We start from the raw sequence: 23,245 nt of genomic DNA on the forward strand, positions 1-23,245 counted from the left end.
ATTAGGCACTGAGAAAATGATTTGTGTGTCTAAGAGGGGACGCTCACGTTCAGGTTACACACACCTCTGGAAGGAGGACTTGCCTTGGGTCACAGAGCCCCTGCCAGAGGCAGGTATGTTATGCACCACTCACAAAGGGGAGAAGCTGGGAGCAGCCTGGAAGAGCTCAGCCTCCCCCAGCCTCACCAGGATGAACCACCAGCCCCCCCGTCACCCCTTTGTCAGACCCATCTCCACTCCGTCCTTAAAAAAGATGTTGGAAACTGATGTTCTTCTCACTTGTGAGCTACCTGTGTAACACAAGAAAGCAGGACGAGCCCTCCACAGATGTCCTCCTTCCGGCTGGGAGAGAGCTAATTTTCTTCTCAGCAGCTGGTTCAGTGTGTGCGCTGGATTTGGTGTGAGAATCACCTTGATAACACACTGAAGGTTTTGGTTGTTGCTAAGTGATGTTTATACTAAGCCATGGACTTCTGGGTTTCTGAGGCCCTGCCAGCGGGAGGGCTGGGGGGGCACAAGGAGCTGGGAGGGGGCACAGCTGGGACAGCCAGCCCCAACTGCCCAGAGGGATATGCCAGACCACAGAACGCCATGCCCAGTGTACAAACTGGGGGGGTTGGCTGGGGCCAGCTGATTGCTGCTTGGGCATGGCTGGGCATCACTCAGCAGGGGGTGAGAAACTCTATTGGCATCAGTTAGGGTCCCTCCCCCTTTGGATTTTATTCCTCTCCACTACTCCCTCCTTTTCATTACAATTATTATTCATTGTAATTTTATTTTATTTCAACTATTAAATTGTTCTTGTCTCAGCCCTCAAGTTTTACCTTTTTCCGAGTTCTCCTCTCCATCTCTCAGTGCGGGGGGGAGCAAGCAAGTGGCTGTGTGGTACTTAGCTCCTGGCCAGAGTTAAATCATGACAGTGGAGAAGCAAAACAGCAACAGAACAAGGAGAGCCTGGAACAGCATCCCCCCACCCCCCAGCACAGCAGCTGGTGTAATTAGGAATTGTGATGGGGTGGGGAACATAACTTGGAATGTAATTACCTGTAATCAACAGCAATGCATTTCACCTGTAACCCATTTGCTGTGAATACACACAGGCTGCACACCAAAATATCAAAGCTCTTCAGATGCAAACCCCTACGAGTATATGGGTCATGGAGCAGTGTTTTTAATTTCTTAAGTCATTGGAATATGCACTGATATGCACTGTGCCAGCCAGCAAGGCAGAAGTGATGCTTGTCAGAGCAGGGGGACCAGCTGCAAGGATAGCAGAGAACGGAAAGTAGAAGACAGAACGGCTGCTCGAGGCAATGTATCACGATGCCAAGAGACCGAGTGATTTATTACTGCATTTCCACGTACAAATGGTGTTTGCCGTAGGCGAGTGGGGTGATGAAGGCGTGCACACAACTCACTGCACGAAGCCTTTGAGACCAGTTTGGGCAACACATGGCTAGCGGAGCTGCGCGAGTGGGAAGTGGGAAGCGTCTGTGGAGCATCACCAGTGTCCCTAGTGTGAACAGCCGGGCCCGACCGGCAGCCACAGGGAGCCCCGCCGAGGAGCTGCCGCCCCCGGACCCCCGGGCCAGGCTTCTGCTGGGGCTGGTGGGGCTGGCTGAAAGGGGGCACGGCCGGCACTGCACGGAGGCCTTTGGGCCCTCGAGTTGCTTTGGGGCCCGGTTCCCCAGCACACAGAGCAGGTTCGCGCCCAGCCGAAGGCAGGCTGCCGCCTCCTCCTCCCCCTCCTGACAGGGCCGAACGTCCCCGGGCTCCCTCCCGCCCTGGGGAGCCGCCGCACCGAGTCCCGGGACACGGCTGAGGCTACAGAACATCTCCCGGCGTCCCGGAGCGCTGCCTCCGCAGCAGCCGAGCAACGCGCTGGACACGGGACGCGGCCCGCCGCCCGCGGCCGCCCCGGGAGCGGCGGGGGGGCTGGGGCGGGGCCCGGCTCTCGGCCACGCCCCGGCTCTCGGCCGCGCCCCCCTGCCAGCCCGCCCACCCGCGCGCGCCCCGCCACCGCGCACGCGCAGCTCCCCCGCGCGCCCCCCCGGGCGCCTGCGCCCCGCCGCGCGCCGGCCTCATGCGCTTTGCCCGCCCCGCCGGCCGCAGCGCCGCGCGCGCCCGGAGCCCCCGCCCGCTCGCCACGCGCCCTCCGCGCGCCGCCCCGGCGGGCACAGGTGAGGGGCGGCGGGCGGCACCGCGCGCACCCCGCGGGGCGGGGCGGGACACGCGCACCCCACGCACACGCGCGGGGGCTCAGCGGGGCCGCGGCGGGGGCTGCTGGCGGGGGGGCGGCGCGCGGCCCGCGCTGAGAGGCGGGAACGGCGGGGGGTGGGGGGGTGGCGGGGCGGGCGCCACCTGGCCCTGTGCCCGCCTGCCCGGCGCAGAGCCGCGGCTGAGGCGGTGCCGCCGCCCGCAGCGAGGCAGATGAAGTACATCCTGGTCACGGGCGGCGTGATCTCGGGCATCGGCAAGGGGATCATCGCCAGCAGCATCGGCACCATCCTCAAGTCCTGCGGGCTGCGTGTCACCTCCATCAAGATCGACCCCTACATCAACATCGACGCCGGCACCTTCTCCCCGTACGAGCACGGTGAGTGCCCCGCGGGGCCGGGGTCGCGGTGTGGGCCGGGGCGGGGGGCCGGGCCCGCGGGCTGAGCCCCTCACGGCGCCGGGCCCGGCCGAGCTCCCCGGCCTCTTGCCGTTGCTGCCCGGCTGGGGGATCCGGTCCCCGGTGCAGCCGGCCTCCGCGTTACATAAGGCTTTTCGTGTTATTGGCTGCTCCGAAACTGGCCGTAGCAGTCAGGGAAGGTGTTTCCTCACGTTGAGTTCTTCCAGCTGTCACAGGCAAACCCAGCACCTTGCTGCTGTGGGCCGTTTCCCGTTGACGGGTGCGCTTGTGCCTTTTCCTGTGTGCACAGGGGAGGTGTTCGTGCTGGACGATGGAGGAGAAGTGGACCTGGACCTGGGTAACTACGAGCGCTTCCTCGATATCCGACTCACCAAAGACAACAATCTGACTACTGGGAAGATCTACCAGTATGTCATCAACAAGGAGAGGAAGGGAGACTATCTTGGTAAAACTGTCCAAGGTGATGTGAAGCTTCCTTTCTGATGCTTAGAAATGTATTCTGTATTTCTCTTCTGGTTGGGGACTTTTGCATTTCATCTTAACTTGAGATCTTTGTCATACATGATTGTGATTTCACATGTATGTAATAATCATCTACAATTGTGATTAATTTTGTTTAGTTTTTTCAAAAGGAGAGGCAGAAGGCGCACTGGTGCAGGTATATTGGTGTGTGCCGTGCTGAATCAGGTTACCTGTTCGCCCCTCCCTCAAAACTTCCCAGTCCTCAGCAGCGTACTGCCTATTGTTTGGACCGAGTGCTGGACTTGGGTCCAACTGTCTAACGTAGCTGATATTAACTGTGAACCAACTTCAGACTAATACACCTGTGGATTACTTGTTAGCTGGTTAAAATGGTTATTGACAACTGTCACATCAGTAGAAAACCCAAAGGATCTTTGAGGACCAGATCAGTCCCTTCCCTTTTTAAGCATTCTCCACAGCTGGTTTGGATAAGGACATTTACAGCCAATTTAAAGCAGAGTAACTCTCTCTGCTTAGAGCTAAGAACTGTTTGTACTTGAATCTTCCAGCTTAAAGGAAACATTGCTTACATGTGTTTAAATTGAGGCAGGATTACATTTCCTGCCGAGGCACTTCTCTTGCAAAATCACAGCCAAGAATAATCACTTCAAAAATGCATACTTCTTTAAAGACGCAAATACCTGCTCAAGTCATGTGGGAAGCACTGGCTAGTTACTTTCAGTAATTTGCTCTGTAATGAGTTAAAGGGAGAAATGTGTGTGGGTTGTGGCTTTAACCCTCGCCTGGGTTTCTTTTTCAGTTGTTCCCCACATCACAGATGCTATACAGGAATGGGTAATGAGGCAGGCACGAATTCCTGTAGATGAAGATGGCATTGAACCCCAAGTTTGTGTGATTGAGGTTTGTAGCTCTTAAAAAACAAAAAAATAGTTTTGCTTCTTGTATGGAGTAAACTGAACCATGTGCATATTTTGCATAATACATTTTTTCCCCAGTAATGTTCAACTTTGCATGAATTCAAATTTGTTGAATTCTTAAAAATCTCCCTTGTTGGCTTCACTGACGTGGTCTAATCTTCTGAATGTTCTGTGTCTGAATCTGCACGCAGAAGGACTTAAATCTTGGACAGTTGTATTTTTGAGGTGCTTTGCTCTCTAGTGTAATGTGAATTAGTCTACAGAATGAATTTTAGCTCTTGTAACTTTCATGTGCCAGAGTCTGAGTTAACTGTGCGGTGCCCTCTTCCTTGGTGGATAGAGGGAGGGCAGGTAAATCGCCCTCTGAAAACAGTCATCTTTCCTCCTTAGCAGTGAAGGGAGCCTTGGAGCGACTAGTTCAAGCGTAGACCTAGAAAAGGGAATGGCACAGGTCAGTGGTGACAAGCCCTGTGCAGTTTCCCGTGTGTTGTATGGGATGTCCTGGTGCCAGAGGAGACAGAGGAGGGCGAAGGCTCTGAGTCTGCTGAGTTGGCTGGCGGAATATGCTAATACAGGGGAGACGGAGCTTGTCAGAGTGCCCGGGTCATGGTGACATAGGACTCTCTGCAGCTTGAGTGCCAATTTCTGTTCTGGGATTCACAAGCCTGGATCCTGAAGTACCTAGGAGGTATCTGTCAACGCATGGGAGGCTGGCAGTGCTCCAAAGAACGCCTTGTCTCTGTTCCTGCATGTGTCCAAAACCACTCTCTATAATACAGTTATTAAAACTTAACAGAAGTTTTGCTTCTCAGTGCCACCTAATGTACCTAAATGATAATTTAAACACCTTAATCTTTTCCCCAAAGAGAGAATAAAAGTAAACCTAATCTCTGTGGAGAGATGCTGCCCATATGAGAAGCTGGTTTTATTGTGACTTTGATTTTTGGGGAAATCATGAAGGTAAAATAATAGTTGGGGTAGATTGGGGGCTGTGGGAGCAGTACAAATGACTGGCAAATCCTGGTACTTTTCATATTGGTATTGGTGCTGCTTTAGGGAATCAGAGGGAGGTGCTGGGGAGATGTTTTAGTGTCCTTTTAAGTATGTTTTAGTATGCTTTAGTGTACGAATCCAGTAGGTGATGTTTTGGTACTAACTTTAATTCTAAATGCCTTTGTCTTTTTTAGCTTGGTGGGACGGTAGGCGATATTGAAAGCATGCCTTTCATTGAAGCTTTCCGCCAGTTCCAGTTCAAAGCCAAAAGAGAGAATTTCTGTAACATTCATGTCAGTCTAGTTCCCCAGGTAAGGACCCAAATTGTTTTGCTGGTCAGAGGCTTCCTCAGTCCAGAATTTGCTTTCTGAATATGTTTCTGAAATGCTGTGTCTATAGACACAGCTATATTTGTATTTCTATATGTAGAAACTTCTGGAAGAAATGCAGAGAATATGTAGTTAAAAAGGTTTGCAAGGAGTGAACAGAAACTTTTCAAAGTGCATAAATGTGTAATAAATAGTTGGGAGTTGCAGCAAATGCAGTTTTGCATCTTTAACTGCTGTTTTTCCTCTATGGAATTGTCTCCTAGCTTTTACAGGTAAACTTGCTTTCTAGGGCTGAAAACTTTTATTTCCTCTTTGTTTGCATATCCTTTCATTTCTGCAAAGCTAATATAAAATTCAGTGGTATAGCCAGCCTTCACAACCCTTTGGACTTATTTAAAATAAGATCATATTCCAAGCTCTTCCTCGAGTTCTTTAATATTTCTGTTGCTGTGTGCTTCCCCCTGATGCCCCCCGCCACTCCCCAGATTTTCATTAGCTGTAGTTCATGAAATAGGTTGGGTTACCTTTGTAATTTCAAAACATAATGCTGTGTTGAAACATGATCTGTTTTTTTAATCCCTAGATAATATTATTAATGTGTGTTTTGATCTTTTAACCGTCATTTCATAGACTCACACATCTCACTGCTATGTAAGCCATTTCAGTTTGAGTAGCTGTTGCCCTTGGTTCAGAGATCCAACTAAGAAAAAGTATTATGAAGCAGTGCACGATAAGAATCAGTTAATTAGGAATTACAAAGAAAAACAAAACACGCGTATGTGCCAAGTAGATGGGTTGAACTCCAGTTAATATCAAAAGCATATGAAGGTGTTTTATGCCATATAATGCCTCTTATATCCTCATCTGTATTATCTGCTCTGGTTTTGGAGACGATTTACAGTCTTAACCAGACAAAAATATCTCTACTGCAGGAGTCACTGCTGAAAAAATTCTTCCATGGTTATGTTAACAGTACTGGAAAGCATGGGTGTTCCTTGTCTCGGAACTGGATTTGGCAGAGCAACTTGATAGTCACTGGAGTGCAGATCAGTCTTTGCTCTCTGTCTTTCTCCTGTCCAGGCCAGGTGATTTACGGATTAAAAAATGAGAAATGTAAAATACTGGGTGTTTGGAGAAAGCAGTGGATAAAAACCTTAAGGTCTCTGCTCTCCCCTTCCCTCACTAATGCATAGAATCGTAGAACTGTTTATGTTGGAAAAGACCTTTAAGGTCATTGAGTCCAACCGCTAACCCAGCACTGCCGAGCCCACCACTGACCCATGTCCCTAAGCACCGCGTCTACACGGCTTTTAAATACCTCCAGGGATGGTGACCCCACCACTTCCCTGGGCAGCCTGCTCCGGTGCTTGACCACCCTTTTGGTGAATACCTACTGACCGTAGAGACATGAACTGTGGTTTCTGCTGGTTGCTTTCAGTCTTTGAGATGTAAATGATAGTGTACTGGGATATTTAAAGTTCATGTGAATGGTCTGAGAGCTGGATCAAAGTTATAAGATTAACAGGATGGAAAGTCCTTATTAGCTTGATGAATCATTGCTACATATCATCATAATTTGATAGACTAACTTCTGCTCTTCTCTGACCAGCCAAGCTCTACAGGAGAACAGAAGACTAAACCCACCCAAAACAGTGTTCGTGAACTCAGAGGTCTTGGTCTCTCACCAGATCTGGTAAGGTTTGCTGCGTGGTTTTGAATTTAAAAATGCAGTACTGGGATGTTGCAAGACCATGCTAGTCTGAGCAATGCTTAGGTTGAGAGCTGTTGCGCATTGGTTATAAACAAGTAGAAGTAACTGAGTTGGTTTTTTTTCCCAAGCCACGGAGACTGCAGAAAGACAGGTTTTTTACAGGTTTGTTACAGGAATGTCTGAGTACTTCTGTTTTGTTTCACAGCCTTGATGTTGCTGTTCTGTCAGATTGTTTGCAGGTGCTCCACTCCATTGGATACCTCAGTAAAAGAAAAGATTTCCATGTTCTGTCATGTTGAACCAGAACAGGTAAAGATTGCTGTCTGCACTTCTTGCAGTAAATATTCTAGCTGTTTGTCACATGCTGAGTGGAGTTCTATCTGTACGTAGCATTTTTGTGTTGTAGCTGTGGTTTTTGTTAGCTGCATAATTCATTTGCTGCTTTGTCTTACTTGCATTCTTTACATGTGTAACTGTTGCAAAAATAGTCCTTTTCGTGCCAGTACCTGGGTTTTCTTATAAGGTAGTTAGCATAGGCTCAGAGAATTCTATGGAATCCAAGGTATTTTCTGAATAGCTGTTCTTGACCTTAGTTATCCTTCCACATTCCTTCTGTGAATACAGAAGAATGAGATTTTTCAATATTTAGAAGCCAAAGAGTAGTTGCCCAAAATTAGGTTTAAATCGTGCATGAATATATTTCGTACACTACTCTTTTACAATACTGTTCTTCTTCCCAAGATTTCATGAGGAGAGATTGCACAGAAAAGTTGAAATGGTATTTGAGAGAAGCATTGCTTCACTGCAATGTTATGCGATACGTAAAAATTCCATGCTAGCATCATTCTTTTTGTACTGAGGCTACTCTGCATAGCATAGTTTGAGATAGACCTTGGAAAATTATCAAACAGTCTGTAGGCTTAATACTAGCACTTTCCAGTCCAGCTGGAGCTTGAAAAATTTTGCCTTTTTGTGAAGGACTGAGTATCACTTTGGAATTCCAGGCTTTGTCAAGTAATTTTTATTAATTTTCTATACAGTGAGATCAAACTGAGTCTTGCAGTTTCAAGTATTAAATTCAGAATTAGCTGGCAATAATACCAATCTGTTAGCAGTACAATATCTACCTCTTGTTGGCCAGGAATTGAAAATTGGCTCTTGTCAGTCACTTTCCAGGAAGTTTAATGCAGTTTTACGTGATTGTTTCTCTGACTGAAGTTACACTTACTGAGAAGTAAACTTTATTGACTGTAAAGGAGGAAAATTTGCAGCCTAGGGGGTTTTACTGCTGCAAAGTTGAACTCTGCTTTCATTTGAGTCAAGAGAAATATGAATTTAAAAATAGTTGTGCTGGTGTATTTTTAATCCTTAAAGTATGAGTCTCATTCTTGATGGACAGTTGACAGTTGTCCAGAGCGTCTTTCCTTTTCTGAAGAAGCCCATTTCAGTGAACTAGAGCAGTTGACATAGATACTCCTCATTGATCTAAGAATTCTTTGCTCACAGTTGTTTAATCCTAAATTTGATGAAGGACACTCTGTAAAATTTATTGCTGTATTGAGATCACAGATTTCCCTGGGCCTTAATCAAACTGGGACCCCTGTTAAGAACAACAGTGGTGGGAAACGGGGAAGCTGGGCTTGTGGGCAGGTTAAGTGTTGTTTCAATTAGGATGACCAAGAAGGCTGTGTCACGGGCAAAGTCTCGCTGAAGTGTTCTTTGAATTTTACTGTGCAGTCACATAACCTGCGTAGCAGCTGACTTCCTTACGGGTAGGTTATCATGTTATAGCCCTTTCCAAGGAGCTCCAGTGAGCAGTAATACCTGGGAAGTGTTGAAGGATGACCTTTTCAGGTGTATGGAAACTAGTATTAAACTATTTATATGTTTTTAGGTTATTCAACAGATGTTATTTCCTGGAAGTTTAGGTGGTCATGTGGTTGTCTGGTGGAGACAGAGGCACTCTGAATATCTGTCCAAAAATAATTTCATAGGAATTTTTAATGACATTCATATTTTATGAACAGGTCATCTGTGTTCATGATGTCTCTTCTATCTACCGGGTTCCTCTGTTGTTAGAGGAGCAGGGAGTTGTTGACTACTTCAGACACAGGCTTGACCTTCCCATTGAGAGGCAGCCGAGGAGGATGCTCATGAAGTGGAAGGAAATGGCTGACAGGTGAGTTGCACCGCTGGGCATAGTTTGATTTAAGGCTGTAGATTAGATTTCCCTTGTTGGTTGCTGGTTATTAAGTGATGAATGTTCTTCATGGTCCTCAAGTATTCTTACGTGCTCAATTTTTTTTCTCTCTTTTTTTTTTTTTTTAACTGCAAAAACGCATTTTATTCCTAGATGTTTAACAGTTTGGAAAAAAATATTCTTCAACGTGAGAATCATAGGATCACAGAATGGTTTTCTGTTGGAAGGGACCTTTAAAGGTCATTTAGTCCAATCCCCAACCCCCCTGCAGTGAGCAGGGACATCTTCAACTAGATCGGGTTGCTCAGAGCCCCATCCAACCTGACCTTGAACGTTTCCAGGGATGGGGCATCTACTGCCTCTGTGGGCAACTTGTGCCACTGTCTCACCACCCTCATCATAAAATGTTTCTTCCTTATACCTAGTCTGAATCTACTCTATTTCAGTTTAAAACCATTACCCCTTGTCCTGTTGCTACAGCTCCTACTGAAAATTTGTCCCCATCTTTCTTATAAGCTCCCTTGAAGTATTGAAAGGCTGCAGTAAGGTGTCCCGGGAGCCTTCTCTTCTCCAGGCTTAACAACCCACCTCTCTCAGCCTGCCTTCATAAAATCCTGTAAGATAATGTTAATGAGTTCCTTATCTTGTGTTGGTAGTGTACTGTGTATGTCAAAGCCAGTTCGAAGTAGTTAAAAGGTAGACAGCTCTGCCCTCACTTCTTATACAAAAAAACCCTGTGACATTACAAAGTGTTGAAATCCTTTTTGTAGGTGTATGTAGGAGCCATCAGGAGTGTCTATAAAAATGTACCTTTTGAGTATGCTGTCAAGCGAGTGAAATGACTGTTTTGTAACTGATCTGTCTGAGGCTCCTAGGACACAGTGTTGCGTTTTCTTGTGGGGAGTAGACTGCGTGATTGTGGGGAAATAGTGAATTGAGTCTTTTCAGTCACCATTCAGGGCCTTTCTGAAGCCTTAAGTATATTTGCCGATATAAGAAGTTAATTTTCAAGATCTAGATGTTTCCCTTTATTCATATGCCCGACACAAGCCACTACCGTCAATAACATGTCCTTTTGATGGGGAAAGCCCTCAGTAACCAGCTTGGTTGAAGGTACTCAGCATTCTGAAATAAACTTTAAACAATCTCCTGGCTGTAGCCAAGAGCGCTGTGCAAATCACAAGCTGCCAGGTGCTGGGGATTGAAGGTGTTGGCACTTCAGCCTTAGAACTCTAGGAATCCTTTCTGTATTTCTGGCTGCTGAAGTGAACTCAGTCAGAAGCAGCGTGGGAAGATGCTGTACAGTATAAACATATGCAGAGTTGGGCTTTGATCCTCTCTCCTAATAGTTCACTGCAGACTTTGAACCTAATACAGCTTCCTGAAAAGACAGTTTGGATCTACTCAGAATGGCTTTTCAGCATAAGCACAGATGAGTTAATTTGTATGTGACTTTCTGCAACTGTTTTTCTCTGTCGTTGGCGTTTTTTTCTTTCTTTTAATGTTGCTTTGATGTTTTAAAGTCGTAATTATTATAAAAGGTCATCTCTTCCAAAGTCGTCATCTCTCTAGTTGGACAGACTTTCAAGAGCCCAACTGTTTATGTTACTTGAACAGAATGTGATTCTTGCCCCCATTTTCTGTTAATGATGAAATAACACTTGTGTTTTGATTTTGTGTTAGGTATGACCGTCTCCTTGAAACATGTTCCATTGCGCTTGTTGGCAAATACACCAAGTTTTCAGATTCTTATGCATCTGTCATTAAAGCACTGGAGCATTCTGCACTGGCTATCAACCACAAACTTGAAATTAAGGTAGGGGTGGGCATGTGTGTGTTTAAAAGTAAAAATAAAATAAACCTCTCCCCCCCCCCCCCCCCCCCCCCGGGTTTCTCCTTCCACCTACTGTGCTGCTCGTCTTATTTAAGTTTTTTGCAAACCCATAGACGGTAAGGGAGAGTTGATTCTGCCAGTGAACTTTAAAATTGTCCTTGGATTACAGCATCAAAATCTGTTGTCAGGCATGAAACAGCTTAAAGCAAACCAGCCTTTTATCCTGTAAGATATACAAGGTGTCTGTATAATTGATGGGAACTCCTCAGCGCTCAGTGTTGCGTGCTGAACTGTGATAGAGTGGTAGATATATTTGAGGAGGGCCTGTTTGCTTTAATTCCTATGACAGTTGTTGAAAGTGATCCTTTTTTTAGGGTTGTTGCTGTTAACCTTCTGGTATTCATAGGTTTTATGATGCTTGTGCCTTAGGCTTTATTAAGGTTTTAATGCTGGTTTGGCTGCACAGGTGCTTCCAAGGGTCTTGGCTGTAGCTAGGTGCTCTGAAGAAGTGAAATACATACCTGTTGTCAGAAATTTTACTTTCATTTAAATATACTTTTAAAATCTTTGGTGATTTCGTGATTCCGGTGAGTCATGGAGATAGGTGCTTGCTTTATAACAGCACTGTTCTATGTTTGGGTTACCTTTCACCTTACAAAATCAGTAGAGGAGAAAAGAAAAACAAGTAAGACGAGTGAAGGGTAAATTCTGCACATGCATCTGTGGGTAGTTTCTGACACAGCTGCATTTGTATGATTCAGAAGGGAATGGATTCTGCAAGCCCTGTACATGGAGATCCTATATTGGGTTAAAGAACTGTTTGGCAGTATTCCAACCTTTAAGGAGGAAAAAAAAAAAAGACAAAAATGTTGTTCAAAAGGGTTAGCCAGAACATTCAGCAGTTCAGAGATACTGCAATACGGAGATGAGAAACTGGAACATTTGCAGGTTTTTTCTATATCTGGCATTGGTCATAACATCCTTTAATTACAACAGTCTGTTTCACCATGTCCTGTCTGTTCTTCAGTCCCTCTTGAAGAGATTAAATTATTTATTTGATGAATAATGATTCAGTTTTTTCTTGCTGTGTGGTTGTTTCTGTCTGCATTTCTGTGTGTTCCCATCTTGCTGTGCTCCATTAAGACTTCACGTTTTATGAGTCTGTGTTTCATGGCCTTCATGTATGTCACAGAGGAGCGGCCAAGGGAGGAAGACAAAAACCCGTGGCTTCTGCTGGTGCATCAGTAGTAGGATGGTGGGGGAAAGCAGTTTTGTTGACTAGCTGTCAGGAAATCAGCCCAGAAAAAACATAAGCACGTATCCAGTGGGAAACAAATCCAGAGCTATCCAGGAGGAATGGTGATAATTTAATGAGAATCAAGGAGACCCTGTACACTCCTGTGGCAGTATCTCATCCTTTTTTGGATTTCTTCCCAGTATATTGACTCTGCTGACTTGGAGCCAGAGACTCTGCAGGAAGAACCTGTCCGATACCATGAAGCGTGGCAGAAGCTGTGTGGTGCTGAGTAAGACTCTTACACTCTGGCTGTTTCTTTGGAGCATGTCTGATAAACTTGCTGCTATTGACAGTTTTGGAATTAAGAGCCTCACCAGAGACTATTTTCTTAGGCACTCTACCAGCACGCTGACATTGCCCCAAATCCACCTCAGCGAACTTTAGGATAAGATGTAAAATGGAGGATTGTTAAATAAATGAGCGAGTTTGTGAAAGGCATCGGTGGGGGAAATGATGGTGCCCATAAGGATGTGCACAGACTTAGTGGGGAAACAGGGTGAGAGGAAATAAGGGGAAAGGGTAGGTGCTGGTAAAGGCTATTAAAGCCAGATGAAGAGGGCGTAAGGTTTAAGTGTGGTATAAAGTTCTTTAGGAAGACAGTGTGTGAAGGGAAGAAGCATTAGGATGCAGAGGAGTGCCAAGAGTTAGCCCAGAAAACAAGAATAAGTGGGGCTTGTTATCCCTCAGGGAAGCAGATGTTGGGTGGTACCAGGAGAACAAAGAACTTCCTGCAGAATTCGGTGGCCTTGTGCCTGCGGGGAGAGCACTGGACACTGCAGCCAGCGGCTTCCTCAGCAGGGCGGGCAGGGTGACATGTTCGTGAACACGTTTGGTGCAGAGCATGGGAGTCGTGTGACGTGAACCGCTCTAGTGTTGTAACCTGCATCGTATTTGAGATTTCTCGGGAAGGTAAAATGTGCATTTACAAAATGTTTCCCTGAAAATTCGGTGACCTTTTATGTGACGGCTCATGTGAAGTCGTGTGGAAGATGTGCTGCAGGCAGGCCTTGTCACATCAGCTACTTTAAAGCCCTTTTCAGGAGTGAGGTCTTGCAAGTCCAAGATTTTATGGGAGAGAGGTGGGAATGGGGGGAATCACACTGGTGAGCCCCATGTGAATGGAATCTTCTCATCCTCATGTAGCGGAGTTCTGGTTCCTGGTGGATTTGGTGTTCGAGGGACAGAAGGCAAAATTCAAGCTATTTCCTGGGCAAGAAAACAGAAAAAACCCTTCTTAGGTGAGAAAATATGTTTCATCCATAAGAAGAAATAAAGAGGTTGAATAACAGCCTAACTGATCTGCGGCAAGAGGTTTACTGATTTTCATTGGTGTGTAGAATGTACGCTTTGGAAGAGGATTGGCTGAGGAAGGCAGCGATCTATGCTCAGCATAACGGGGTGATACAGCTGTCGTCTGTAGTTAGCTCTGAAGTGGTCAGAGCGGGGCGGGATGTGATTACAGGGAGTCTCTGTAATGAGGGGGTGGGAGTCTGAGAGGAGGTTTCGGAGGAGGCTGTTGGTGGTCTTGGCACGAAGGAATATATGGCTGCATTTAAACAAAATTAACATGGTGAGAGACTGGAAATGTGTGAGCAGAGTGCGTGGGGAAGGGAGGTGTGGAGCAAAAGTTGTCGGAGCTACTTGGTGCAGAGTGAACAGACCCCTAAATCTGAGTCAAAGGTCTGTCTCATCCAGGTTTTCCTCTAACTCAGGACTGCTCTGTGAAAGTGTGCGTGCTTCGTGATACGGGTCAGTGGTCCTTGTCCTGACTTGGTTCTGTCTTTCCTTCTGCAGGAGTTTGTTTGGGAATGCAGTTAGCAGTTGTGGAGTTTGCGCGCAGTGTTCTTGGTTGGCAAGGTAATTGCACAAAACCATTCCTGTTTTTTGGTAATTTTTTTGATTGCTTGAGTAATACGTGTAATTTTAAATTTTTCATTGGTGGGTAGATTTTTTTTTTCCTAAGCCTGTAAAATTCCCCATTTGGTTTGCTATTTCAAAGGAAAAGGAAAAAATTCCTTATCCTATTTAAATAAATATCAGTGGAGTAAGGCATACTTACAGTGACAAAACTTTCCATTATTTAGAGTGAGGTTCATCTCCTGAATAAAATGCCTCAATGGAGTTGTGCCTGTGTGCTGGACATCCTAAATTCCCATTATAATAGCCAGTGGGAATGAAGACCAAAAAGCAATTCAGCCGACCAGGCAGTTGCACCTAGTTCAGTGAGCTGAATTGCTTTGAGCTCCACTGTTTGAATTGACTAGGTCCCTGTTGTCAAAACTCCCTTTACAGAGTGCTAAATTTAATTGCTCAGCCTGATTCTGAGTTTCACTAGTAGTGAACGTAGGGGGAGGTGTGCTTCTTGGAGTACTTCTGCTCCCTTTCCCCTCCCTGGCTTTATTTAAGATATTCTAAGCTGTTGAACGTGTGATTTTCCTGAACGACCCTCGCTTTCATCACCGATTGCACTAGACTGGTTGCCCCCAGATTGCAACATCCAGGCAGTCTCGGGAATTCATCCTATCGTCAGCACTGACACAGGAACAGATAAGAGTCCTGTTTCTGCTGCCTGGGGCTGAGCTGGCAGCTCTGTGCAGCTGGGTGGCTCCGCACAGTTCAGGCTGCCGCTTGCCAGAAGCACAGGGATGAGATGCAGCTGGAAATGCATGTCATGGTGTGAGGGACCGTCATGTTTCTCATTAATGAATATTACATTGCAGATGCTAACTCGACAGAATTTGACCCCAAGACTGGTCATCCGGTGGTGAGTTCACGGTGACTTGCTTGTAATGTCCTTACTGTGCTGTGCTAGACTTCTCTGCACATACCTGTTGGTACAGTTAAGAGCTTGGATTACTGTGTCTTGTTTTAAGCCTGTCTGCCATCATTTACTAACCTGAAAAGAAAATGCCTTTGCCTCGTTAACTGCATGGCAGTTGCTGCTTCATAGAAGACTGCAGTGCTTATTATACGTGAAACTCGTAACACTTCTATTTTTAGTTACACTTTTTCATAAAGCAAGGTGTTTTCTAAGAGATAAAAGCTTCTTAAGGGGCAGCTTGAAAGCTAACTGATTTCACAGAGTAAAGCTTTAATGATACCCAGATTCCACTGCATAACTGTTTAATTATGAACTCGGAAATTAACATAGACAGACATGAAATCCTTGGAACATTTGTGGACAGATTTCTGAACCTGCATTTCTGAGACTGTGTGCCTCCTCCAGGGTCCACCATAACGACTGGCTTCTGCTACAATTTAAAATGCTACTCAAAAGGAAGAAGTTCTCAAAAAAACGGCTTGTGAAGTTATTTATCAAAGTATAAGTGATTCTGATTTGGGGATTTTTTTTTTTCTGTAACTTTGCTTGTTTGTTTGTTTTAACATTTAGTTCAGTAAATAGCACAGTATTAGCGTGTGTGATCTGCGTAGGCTTTGACTGAGACCATTTCCTATGCTAAAGCTTCCTGAACACCCACAAACGTGGTTTGCTTGTTTTCTGTATAGATGTTGAGGTTTTTTCCCCCTTTAAGGTTTCAGAGTCTGCCTGGGACTGTTACTGCTCCTTCATTCTCACCTCCCTGAATGCTCTTCACAGGTCATAGACATGCCGGAACATAATCCTGGGCAAATGGGTGGGACCATGAGGCTTGGCAAGAGAAGGACACTCTTCCAAACCAAGAATTCAATCATGAGTAAGGCATTTCTTACCTCTTTTGGAAGTGTTTCCTGGGGATGACATGCATGTATGGTGGGTGTGGGGAAATCAGACCTGGGGATGTTAAAAGTATCATTGCACTGTAGGTGTTTGCAGATTTTTTTTCTGATAGCGGTATGGAGATCAATGAAATTGGTCCCCTCTAGAAGTGGCAGATTCTGATGGATGGATGCTATTCATATGAACTTGTTAAAAATTGGCATTGTGGAAACTGTTTGGCATTTGCTCTAAGAAAAGCCTTCCTTTTGGTGTAGGGAAGCTGTATGGAGATCATGATTTCTTGGAAGAGAGACATAGACACAGATTTGAGGTAAAAATGCTACTGTAGGTATTGAGCTTTTTTGTGTAATCCAAACACAGGGGATCATGGGTTTTCTTGCTTCTGGTCTTCTAGGTCAATCCAGAATTGAAAAAGTGTTTTGAAGAGCAAGGTTTGAAGTTTGTAGGCCAGGATGAGGAGGGAGAGCGAATGGAAGTGGTTGAGCTGGAAGGTGAGTACTTGTGCAGTAAGTTTGTGGGTGCAGGTATTTACAAGGGAGGGTGTTCATAGGGTAATTGAGCAGGTTTTTGTGTGGGACCAGCCCAGACTCTCTCAGAATGATTCCATCCATAAAGTTATGCTAAAAAAAAAAAATCCCATGTGCCTGTCCGTTTGGGGGCAAAAGGCAGGATAGAAATGACAGTTCTTCCCCATCATCAGGCCTTCACCGTGATCAGTGCTTTGGACTGCAGTTCAGCCACAGGCTTAAGAGACTTGGCATTAATATTTTCTGTTTCTTTCTTTTAGAGCATCCTTTCTTCGTTGGTGTTCAGTATCACCCTGAATTCCTCTCTAGACCAATTAAGCCATCTCCCCCATACTTCGGCCTCCTCTTGGCATCTGCAGGAAGACTTACACATTATCTGCAAAAGGGCTGCAGGCTCTCACCCAGGTAGGTTGAAGGAAGACACCACTCAGACCTTTCACAGGGCAGTGCTTCTTCCTACAGGATAAACCAGAGAATCCTCTTGGCACAGTTACTGCAGGGTAACTAGGGGGTATTTACAGCATCTCTTTTTTCCACTTTTTCTGTGAAACTTCTTCTCTTCTCTTGCATTTTAAGATTGACAGTAGTGCCGTAGAGCTGTCCTGCAGCGAGGTCCCGACTTCAGTGAGAGTAACTGCAGTCTCATGTTAGTCAGAGATGTTTGGGGAAACTGCAGCTGGACCTGCTCTTTTGGGTGTTTGGAGGCCTCCTGGGGTTTTCCCCCCATTCCCTCTATGAGTCCTGGGTCCAGGCTGGTCCTTAAGAAACTTGTTCCTGTTGCTGGTTTAAAGAATGGGCCCTGGTGGTTGCAGCTTTGGGGTTTTTTTCTTTCTTTTTTCTTTTTCTGCTGACTTAAGCTTTCTTTTGTCTCCGCTTGCAAAGCAGCTAATGTTTTGGGTAGACCTAATGGTGCATTTACTTCTGCTGCTGCTCCCCCATGCCCCGCAGTTCTGCTCAGCAGTCATGGCAATATGCAACACCTAAACATCACTTTGGTAGTGACCCGTTTTCTTCCTTATAGAGGAGAACAGAGGATTTGTAGTGTAGCTGGAATGCTGCTACAGTGCACTAAGCAGCAAAGTCCAAACTAAATGCAAAAGAGAAATAACACTGAATGTATTAAGCTAAAGAATGCAAAAAGGAAAGTATTGGCCTTTTCTGGGTCGAGCTGCAATACAGCTGCACCACAGGAATTCCTGTGTCGATGCCTGGAGAACGGCTGTCAGTTGTGCTCTGACTGACCTGCTCTGAAGAGAGTTTTTGTGTCAAGATGCCTCATTTCAACACCTGTAAATGCTGAGGGGTATTTTAATTTCCTGCTTTTGGACATCTGAGTTTGAAATGGCTTCTCAGAGCGGGGGAGGTGACGGCAGCATCCTAAGTTAGTATACCTGCTCTTGGAGTCTTTTTGTGATGGTGGTCACGAATTGTTCCATGGTTATCATGTAATCTAAAAAAGTATTGGTGGGTGTTACAGCCCATCCTGTACTCCCCTTCATTCCTGTGTCATCACGTTTTCAGGGGAGGCTCATTGCACTCTTGTGAGGTTTGCACGTGACACCAAACTAGGGGGAAGGGACTGTACACTTGAGGATGGGACTGCTGTTTGCGGGGACCTGGGCTGGAGGAGTGGGCCAGCAGGAACCTGACGGGGCTTAACAAGGACAAATGCAGAGTCCTGCATCTAGGAACCCCTTGGAGGAACACAGGCTGGGGACTGAGCAGCTGGGGAGCAGCTCTGCTGGTGAGGTCCTGGTGAACACCAACCAGCATCCTGGGCTGTATGAGTAAGAGCACAGCCAGCAGGATGGAGAGAAGTTATTATGTCTCTTTACTTGGCATTTGTTAGACCACATCTGGAATATCCTATGTAGTTTGGGGTCGCCCAGTACAAGTGGAACACGGATAAATTGGTCAGAGTTCAGTGGAGGGCTGCTAAGGTCAGGCGTTTGGAGTATGTGCCCGGTGAGTAAGAAGCCAAAGGAACTGGGCTTGCTCAGCCCGGAGAAGGGAAGCCTTTATGGGGGACCTGAGAGCAGCCTGCCAACACCTAGAAAAATGTTATCAAGAAGATGAAAACGGGACCTTTACAGAAGTGCATGGTAGGAGGATGAGACACAACGGACGGACATGAATTGAAATAAGAAGGTTCTGACAGGATATAAGGAAAATCTTACTCACCATTAGAACAGCCACATGTTATTGGTGCAAGTTGCCCAGAAAGGCTGCACAGTCTCTCTGTCCTTGCAGAATTTCACAACGTGACTGGATAAAGCCCTGAGCAGCCGTGTCTGATGTGAGAGTTGTCCCTGTGGTGTAACTGTCCTGTGGTCCTGCCGATTGCAATTATTTTGTGATTCTGAAAAAGCTGTTTAATGGATTAAAGGCAATCAGCTTTTACCAGGAAGCTGAAATAGAATGGCTTATGGGTGGTTAACCAGTCTCCTATTTCCTATTTAATGAATTTAATTTAGAATAACTTTGCCTTACAAAATGCTTATTATATGTATAATCATTTTAATTTACAAACCTTAAAAGTGATGATGACTCAGCCCAATTTCCAAAGGGACAGCTAGCTACACTAGGAATTTTGTGTGCTCTGCTTTTCAGCCTCGGCTAGCAGTACTTGCTACCACACCCCGCTAATTGCTGATAAATCTAGGTCTATAAAGCACTTGTGCACCATAAAACAAAATCTTTCTGAATTCTGCAGGGACACCTACAGCGATAGAAGTGGCAGCAGCTCGCCTGACTTGGAGATAACAGAGCTGAAGTTCCCATCAGTAAATCATGACTGATTCCTGGTAACTTTTAATGACCTGAACCTCTTCATTATTGAAAAAATTCCTTGCCCAGTCTTTCCTCCTGGCATCTGAACATTTCACATCAGTTGGCAGAAAACTGGCACACGGTAAAAACTGGTGCTCACACACGTGCTTCAGCTGTGCCGAGGGATGCATAATACCTCATGTCTGTGTAACAGATGTCAGTGGGTATTTCCTTAGCAAATTGACACATAATAAAGTATAAAAATACATGCGGGAGTTTGAGATTAAACTCCAGTAAAGAAACAAAGCACAAATATAGCACACATTCCTGAAAATGGAGGCAAAGCTGAGCAAGGGGTTACTGGATTTAGAAAGTTGAATATTGGAGGAGCAATCTCTCGCCTTTGCCAAAGAACATTTTTGAAACAGCCATTCTCCCCCATCTCCTGATACAGCAGGTTTCTTTGTCAAACCTGTGAGCTCTGAAATGCAATAGCTGCTGCAGTTGTTGTGTGGATGTGAAAATTGCATGCATGTCATCCAGTTGTGGAGTGGGGGCACGAAAACCTGGCTTTTGGACTTCAGCAGAAAAAGGTAGACTTAATTTTTAAATCAGTTCTCTCTCTGTGCAGTATGTGATCCTGGACATAACACATTTTCCCACTGCTCTGGCTGGTTTTGTATGGTGGTTTTGGGGAAGTTAGTCAGCATTTGTGCACACACATGTCAAGTGAGAGCAGGGGTTTATTGCTGAATGCGAGGGGACCAGGGATGTCCAGCTTTCCTCTCCTCCCTCTCTCCTTGCTTCCAAAGCTAACTGCAGAGTGAAAGTGAGGGTTAGCCTGAGTCTAGCACAGAAGTAACTCTCCCATCCCTGGCCATGAGACTGGGCCTCTGCGGTGCTGAAGGTGGCTGGGATCGCTAGGTGTCGGGTACAGCAGCAAACTAAAAGCTGAAGAATCCTCTCTCTGTTTTTATCCTCCTAAAGCTATTCTGAACCTCTGACTTGCTGACAGTATGCGGTGTGCTCCGTAGTGTGACAATCTGGGTGCTGTGTTGATACCCGATGGCTTGGAGGCTGTCCTCGCGTGAAGAAATTGTAGGGAAAGTGACACTGGCATGCGTGGCGTGTCTGGCTGACTGGCCTGTTGGTACACATCCAGCTCGAATCAATAGCTGCATCGTCGTGAAGATTTTCCTTTGGTCCCTGCTGTGGGCAGCGCTGGGAAGGGCAGGAAGTCATCTCTCAGCTGAACAGTGCTCACTTCCTACGGTTTATTTAAACGTCAACTTCTCGAAGGACCTTGCTTTCTCAGGGGTGTAATACACTGGTCTTAACGTTGCCATAGTGCCCCTGTAAAACTAATAAACACCTTTTATCCCGGGAAGAGGAGTGTAGTCAGGTCCCACGTGCTGTGTTTGCCTGGGGTGGTGCATGTAAGACCCAGTGTGCTGTGCAATTCCAGCCTGTTGCTCTTCACTGTCAGTAATTCCTGCTCTTTTTCTTTCTCTCTTTTTTCAGATGTGTCTTCGCTGAAGAGAAGAGCCTTCATTAGATTTTCCAGGCATTCTTACAGCAATAGCTTGAACGCTGTCAGCTTTGGGCTTTTTTAAGTTACAGTTTTATAATTTTCGTTATGAAATCCTGTCCCTTTATTTCCCCAACTCTTCTGTACTTAAGTTTATTTTCTGTGTAGACTCTTTATTTAAAATTTCTGGAGGAGAGCTCATCACAGCACATGCACCTCTAGACTTCAGTTAGCACCATGTTGGAGATAAAAAGCAAATTTGGGTATGGGATTCGCTGTGTTGGGGAGAATCCAGTTGCACACTTCCTTCCTAGTGCATGGTAACACTGGCATGGGTTTGTATCTTGGACAATGACAGTTGAGTTGCTTTCTCCAGCCTTTCTGCTCCCTTAGCAGTCTTTATTACTTACTGGTGAACTTATTTTGGGGGCTTGCTCGGTTCTTGAGCTGTGCTGTGCTGCAGAGGATGGGTCTGTGCAGCTTTATGCAGGTGGTTTTTTTTTTTTGAGGGGGGTGTGATGGTGGTGGAATGTTTTGTTCTTTTTTGTTTGGGTTTTTTTTTTCAGTAGTATTTAAAAATGTTTGGCATTGGTGGTCTTGGTACTTTCATTGCCGGCAATGAACTTTTAACCAGGAACATCTTCCTGGAATAGAGTTAATCTGGAACATGATCAGCTCTAACTGTGATATGTCACTCCGCAGGGATGCAATTATCTTGGAACATGTGGGGGAAAACCCCAAGCAAAACTGTCAGGAAAAGCCCATCGTTGCCTGAAATGAGGCGTAACTGCTAGCCCTTTCTGCACCAGTGTTTGCTGGTGCTGCTGCTTGGGCTGGGAAATTTCAACTCCTTGCATCAAGGGGGAGGTACAGAAAAGAAAGTGAACTACTTTCAGATGCTGCCTTTAACAGCTCCCGTGGTGATTTGCCTTGGACTAAACAGTTCATGGTGCTTTTTTTTCATTGATTGGAAGTGGAGCCTTCCGTTGCCTTTTTTTATACAGCAGAGCCGCGTGTCCCGCACTCAATGCAATACCGAAGTGCTGTTTCCTGAGGGAGGGGCTTCGTAATTCGCCTACAGTGTTCTGGTGTAGTTGGTAGATGTGTGCTGTCCTACGGTAAGCTCAGCGCTGGCAGTTCTGGGGTGGGAAACACACTTGCTTTGTGTTTTTATTATCCCCTGCCTCTTGCTGCAGCACAGGCAACACAGATTTTGGTCTTTGGTTGTTTAGAAGAAAGGAGGAAAGTGTCTCAGTTGTCTGGAGTGTTGTATGTTCAGAACTCTTCAGTTCATTAAAGTTTGGAGAAAGCTGTATGCCTCGAGCCTGGCTCGGTGCTAACTCCTGTGTTGTCTGATGCCAAATCTAAATGCTGTCCTGTCTCATCCTAAGTGATCTTTTCCACAGCCCCTCTTGCTTTATTGCTCAATTATTTTCAGTATCTGCTGTAAAGCTGCATTTAGCCCGGAAAGCTTTGCGCGTTCTCTGTGTGTGCCAATGATAACAGTTCTGCAAGAATGATCAACCGAGTCGAGATGCTGAACACCGGCCACGGAACGGCTGGCCCTCTAGCCGTGCGAGATCATTCCTCATCTGTAGCACAGCTTGGTTTTCTTTCTTCTGAATTGTTTTTGTTTTGGCCAAAACTGTGCATCTGACTTGGTCATTAAATGCATATTTGTAATAAAATGAGTAACTAGGCAGGAGCTTGCTCTCTTCCTTCCGTAGCTCAGAGGGAGGAAAAGGGCTGAACTGTAGTACTGTCCCGTTCGAAATTCATCCAGTGTAAGCTACGTTTGTTAGCAGTGTTCGCAGTGGGTTGTCCAAAGTCTGGCTGAAATAACGGGGCTTCCCCCAGCAGCGGGGAAACCTGGGGAAGCCGGTCTGAGCCTACAGCCTCTGGAGGGCAGAAACATGTCAGTTTTTACCCGAATTGGGTGGTGACCTGCTGTGGGACGTTCTGCCTCTGCCCCCGCGGCTGGGCGCGCTGCTCGCCCGGAGCCGTGCTGGGGGACGGGCCGGCTGGGCGCAGCGCTGGGGGCTGGTGCAGGGCCCCGTCGGCCCGGGCTGGGGGCACCGTGCGGCCGGCAAGAGCTGCAAGGCGCAGGTTTGGGCAGAGGCGGCTGGACGGAGGCCCTGGGGCGTACAGAGCCCCGGGGCAGCAACGCCACGGCTGCAGGAGAGACGGGTGCTGCTCCCAGCGGGGCAGGACCAGCTGGGACCCCTTCTGGCCAGCAGCACCCACCGCCCTGCCCGCCCTGGGGCTGGGCTCCCCCCTGCCCCTCCAACCACCAGCCCCGAGGAG

The 23,245-nt window shown here is 46.3% G+C and overlaps 1 protein-coding gene across 1 annotated transcript; it reads left to right on the plus strand.

Moving 5' to 3' along the window:
• Nucleotides 1–2,133: 2,133 nt before the first annotated feature.
• Nucleotides 2,134–22,641, plus strand: CTPS1 (CTP synthase 1). The gene is made up of 19 exons (XM_037380436.1): nt 2,134–2,180; nt 2,423–2,596; nt 2,925–3,095; nt 3,918–4,018; nt 5,223–5,339; nt 6,967–7,050; nt 7,297–7,377; nt 9,096–9,247; nt 10,952–11,084; nt 12,540–12,628; nt 13,543–13,637; nt 14,194–14,256; nt 15,120–15,163; nt 15,998–16,094; nt 16,372–16,427; nt 16,512–16,608; nt 16,905–17,049; nt 19,358–19,448; nt 20,935–22,641. The coding sequence occupies exons 2-18, from the start codon at nt 2,431–2,433 to the stop codon at nt 19,440–19,442; spliced, it is 1,776 nt and encodes a 591-aa protein (XP_037236333.1). The 5' UTR covers nt 2,134–2,180; nt 2,423–2,430; the 3' UTR covers nt 19,443–19,448; nt 20,935–22,641.
• Nucleotides 22,642–23,245: the final 604 nt, after the last annotated feature.

The sequence above is a fragment of the Falco rusticolus genome, chromosome 3 (genome assembly GCF_015220075.1).
Source record: "Falco rusticolus isolate bFalRus1 chromosome 3, bFalRus1.pri, whole genome shotgun sequence".
Classification (NCBI taxonomy): domain Eukaryota; kingdom Metazoa; phylum Chordata; class Aves; order Falconiformes; family Falconidae; genus Falco; species Falco rusticolus.

Bases quoted from the DNA above. Each gene is read 5' to 3' on its own strand.
- CTPS1 (XM_037380436.1), top strand. From the start codon at position 2,431: ATGAAGTACATCCTGGTCACGGGCGGCGTGATCTCGGGCATCGGCAAG. The intron at 2,597-2,924 runs GTGAGTGCCCCG...CTGTGTGCACAG, and splicing joins CTTCTCCCCGTACGAGCACG to GGGAGGTGTTCGTGCTGGAC. The intron at 7,378-9,095 runs GTAAAGATTGCT...TTTTATGAACAG, and splicing joins GTCATGTTGAACCAGAACAG to GTCATCTGTGTTCATGATGT.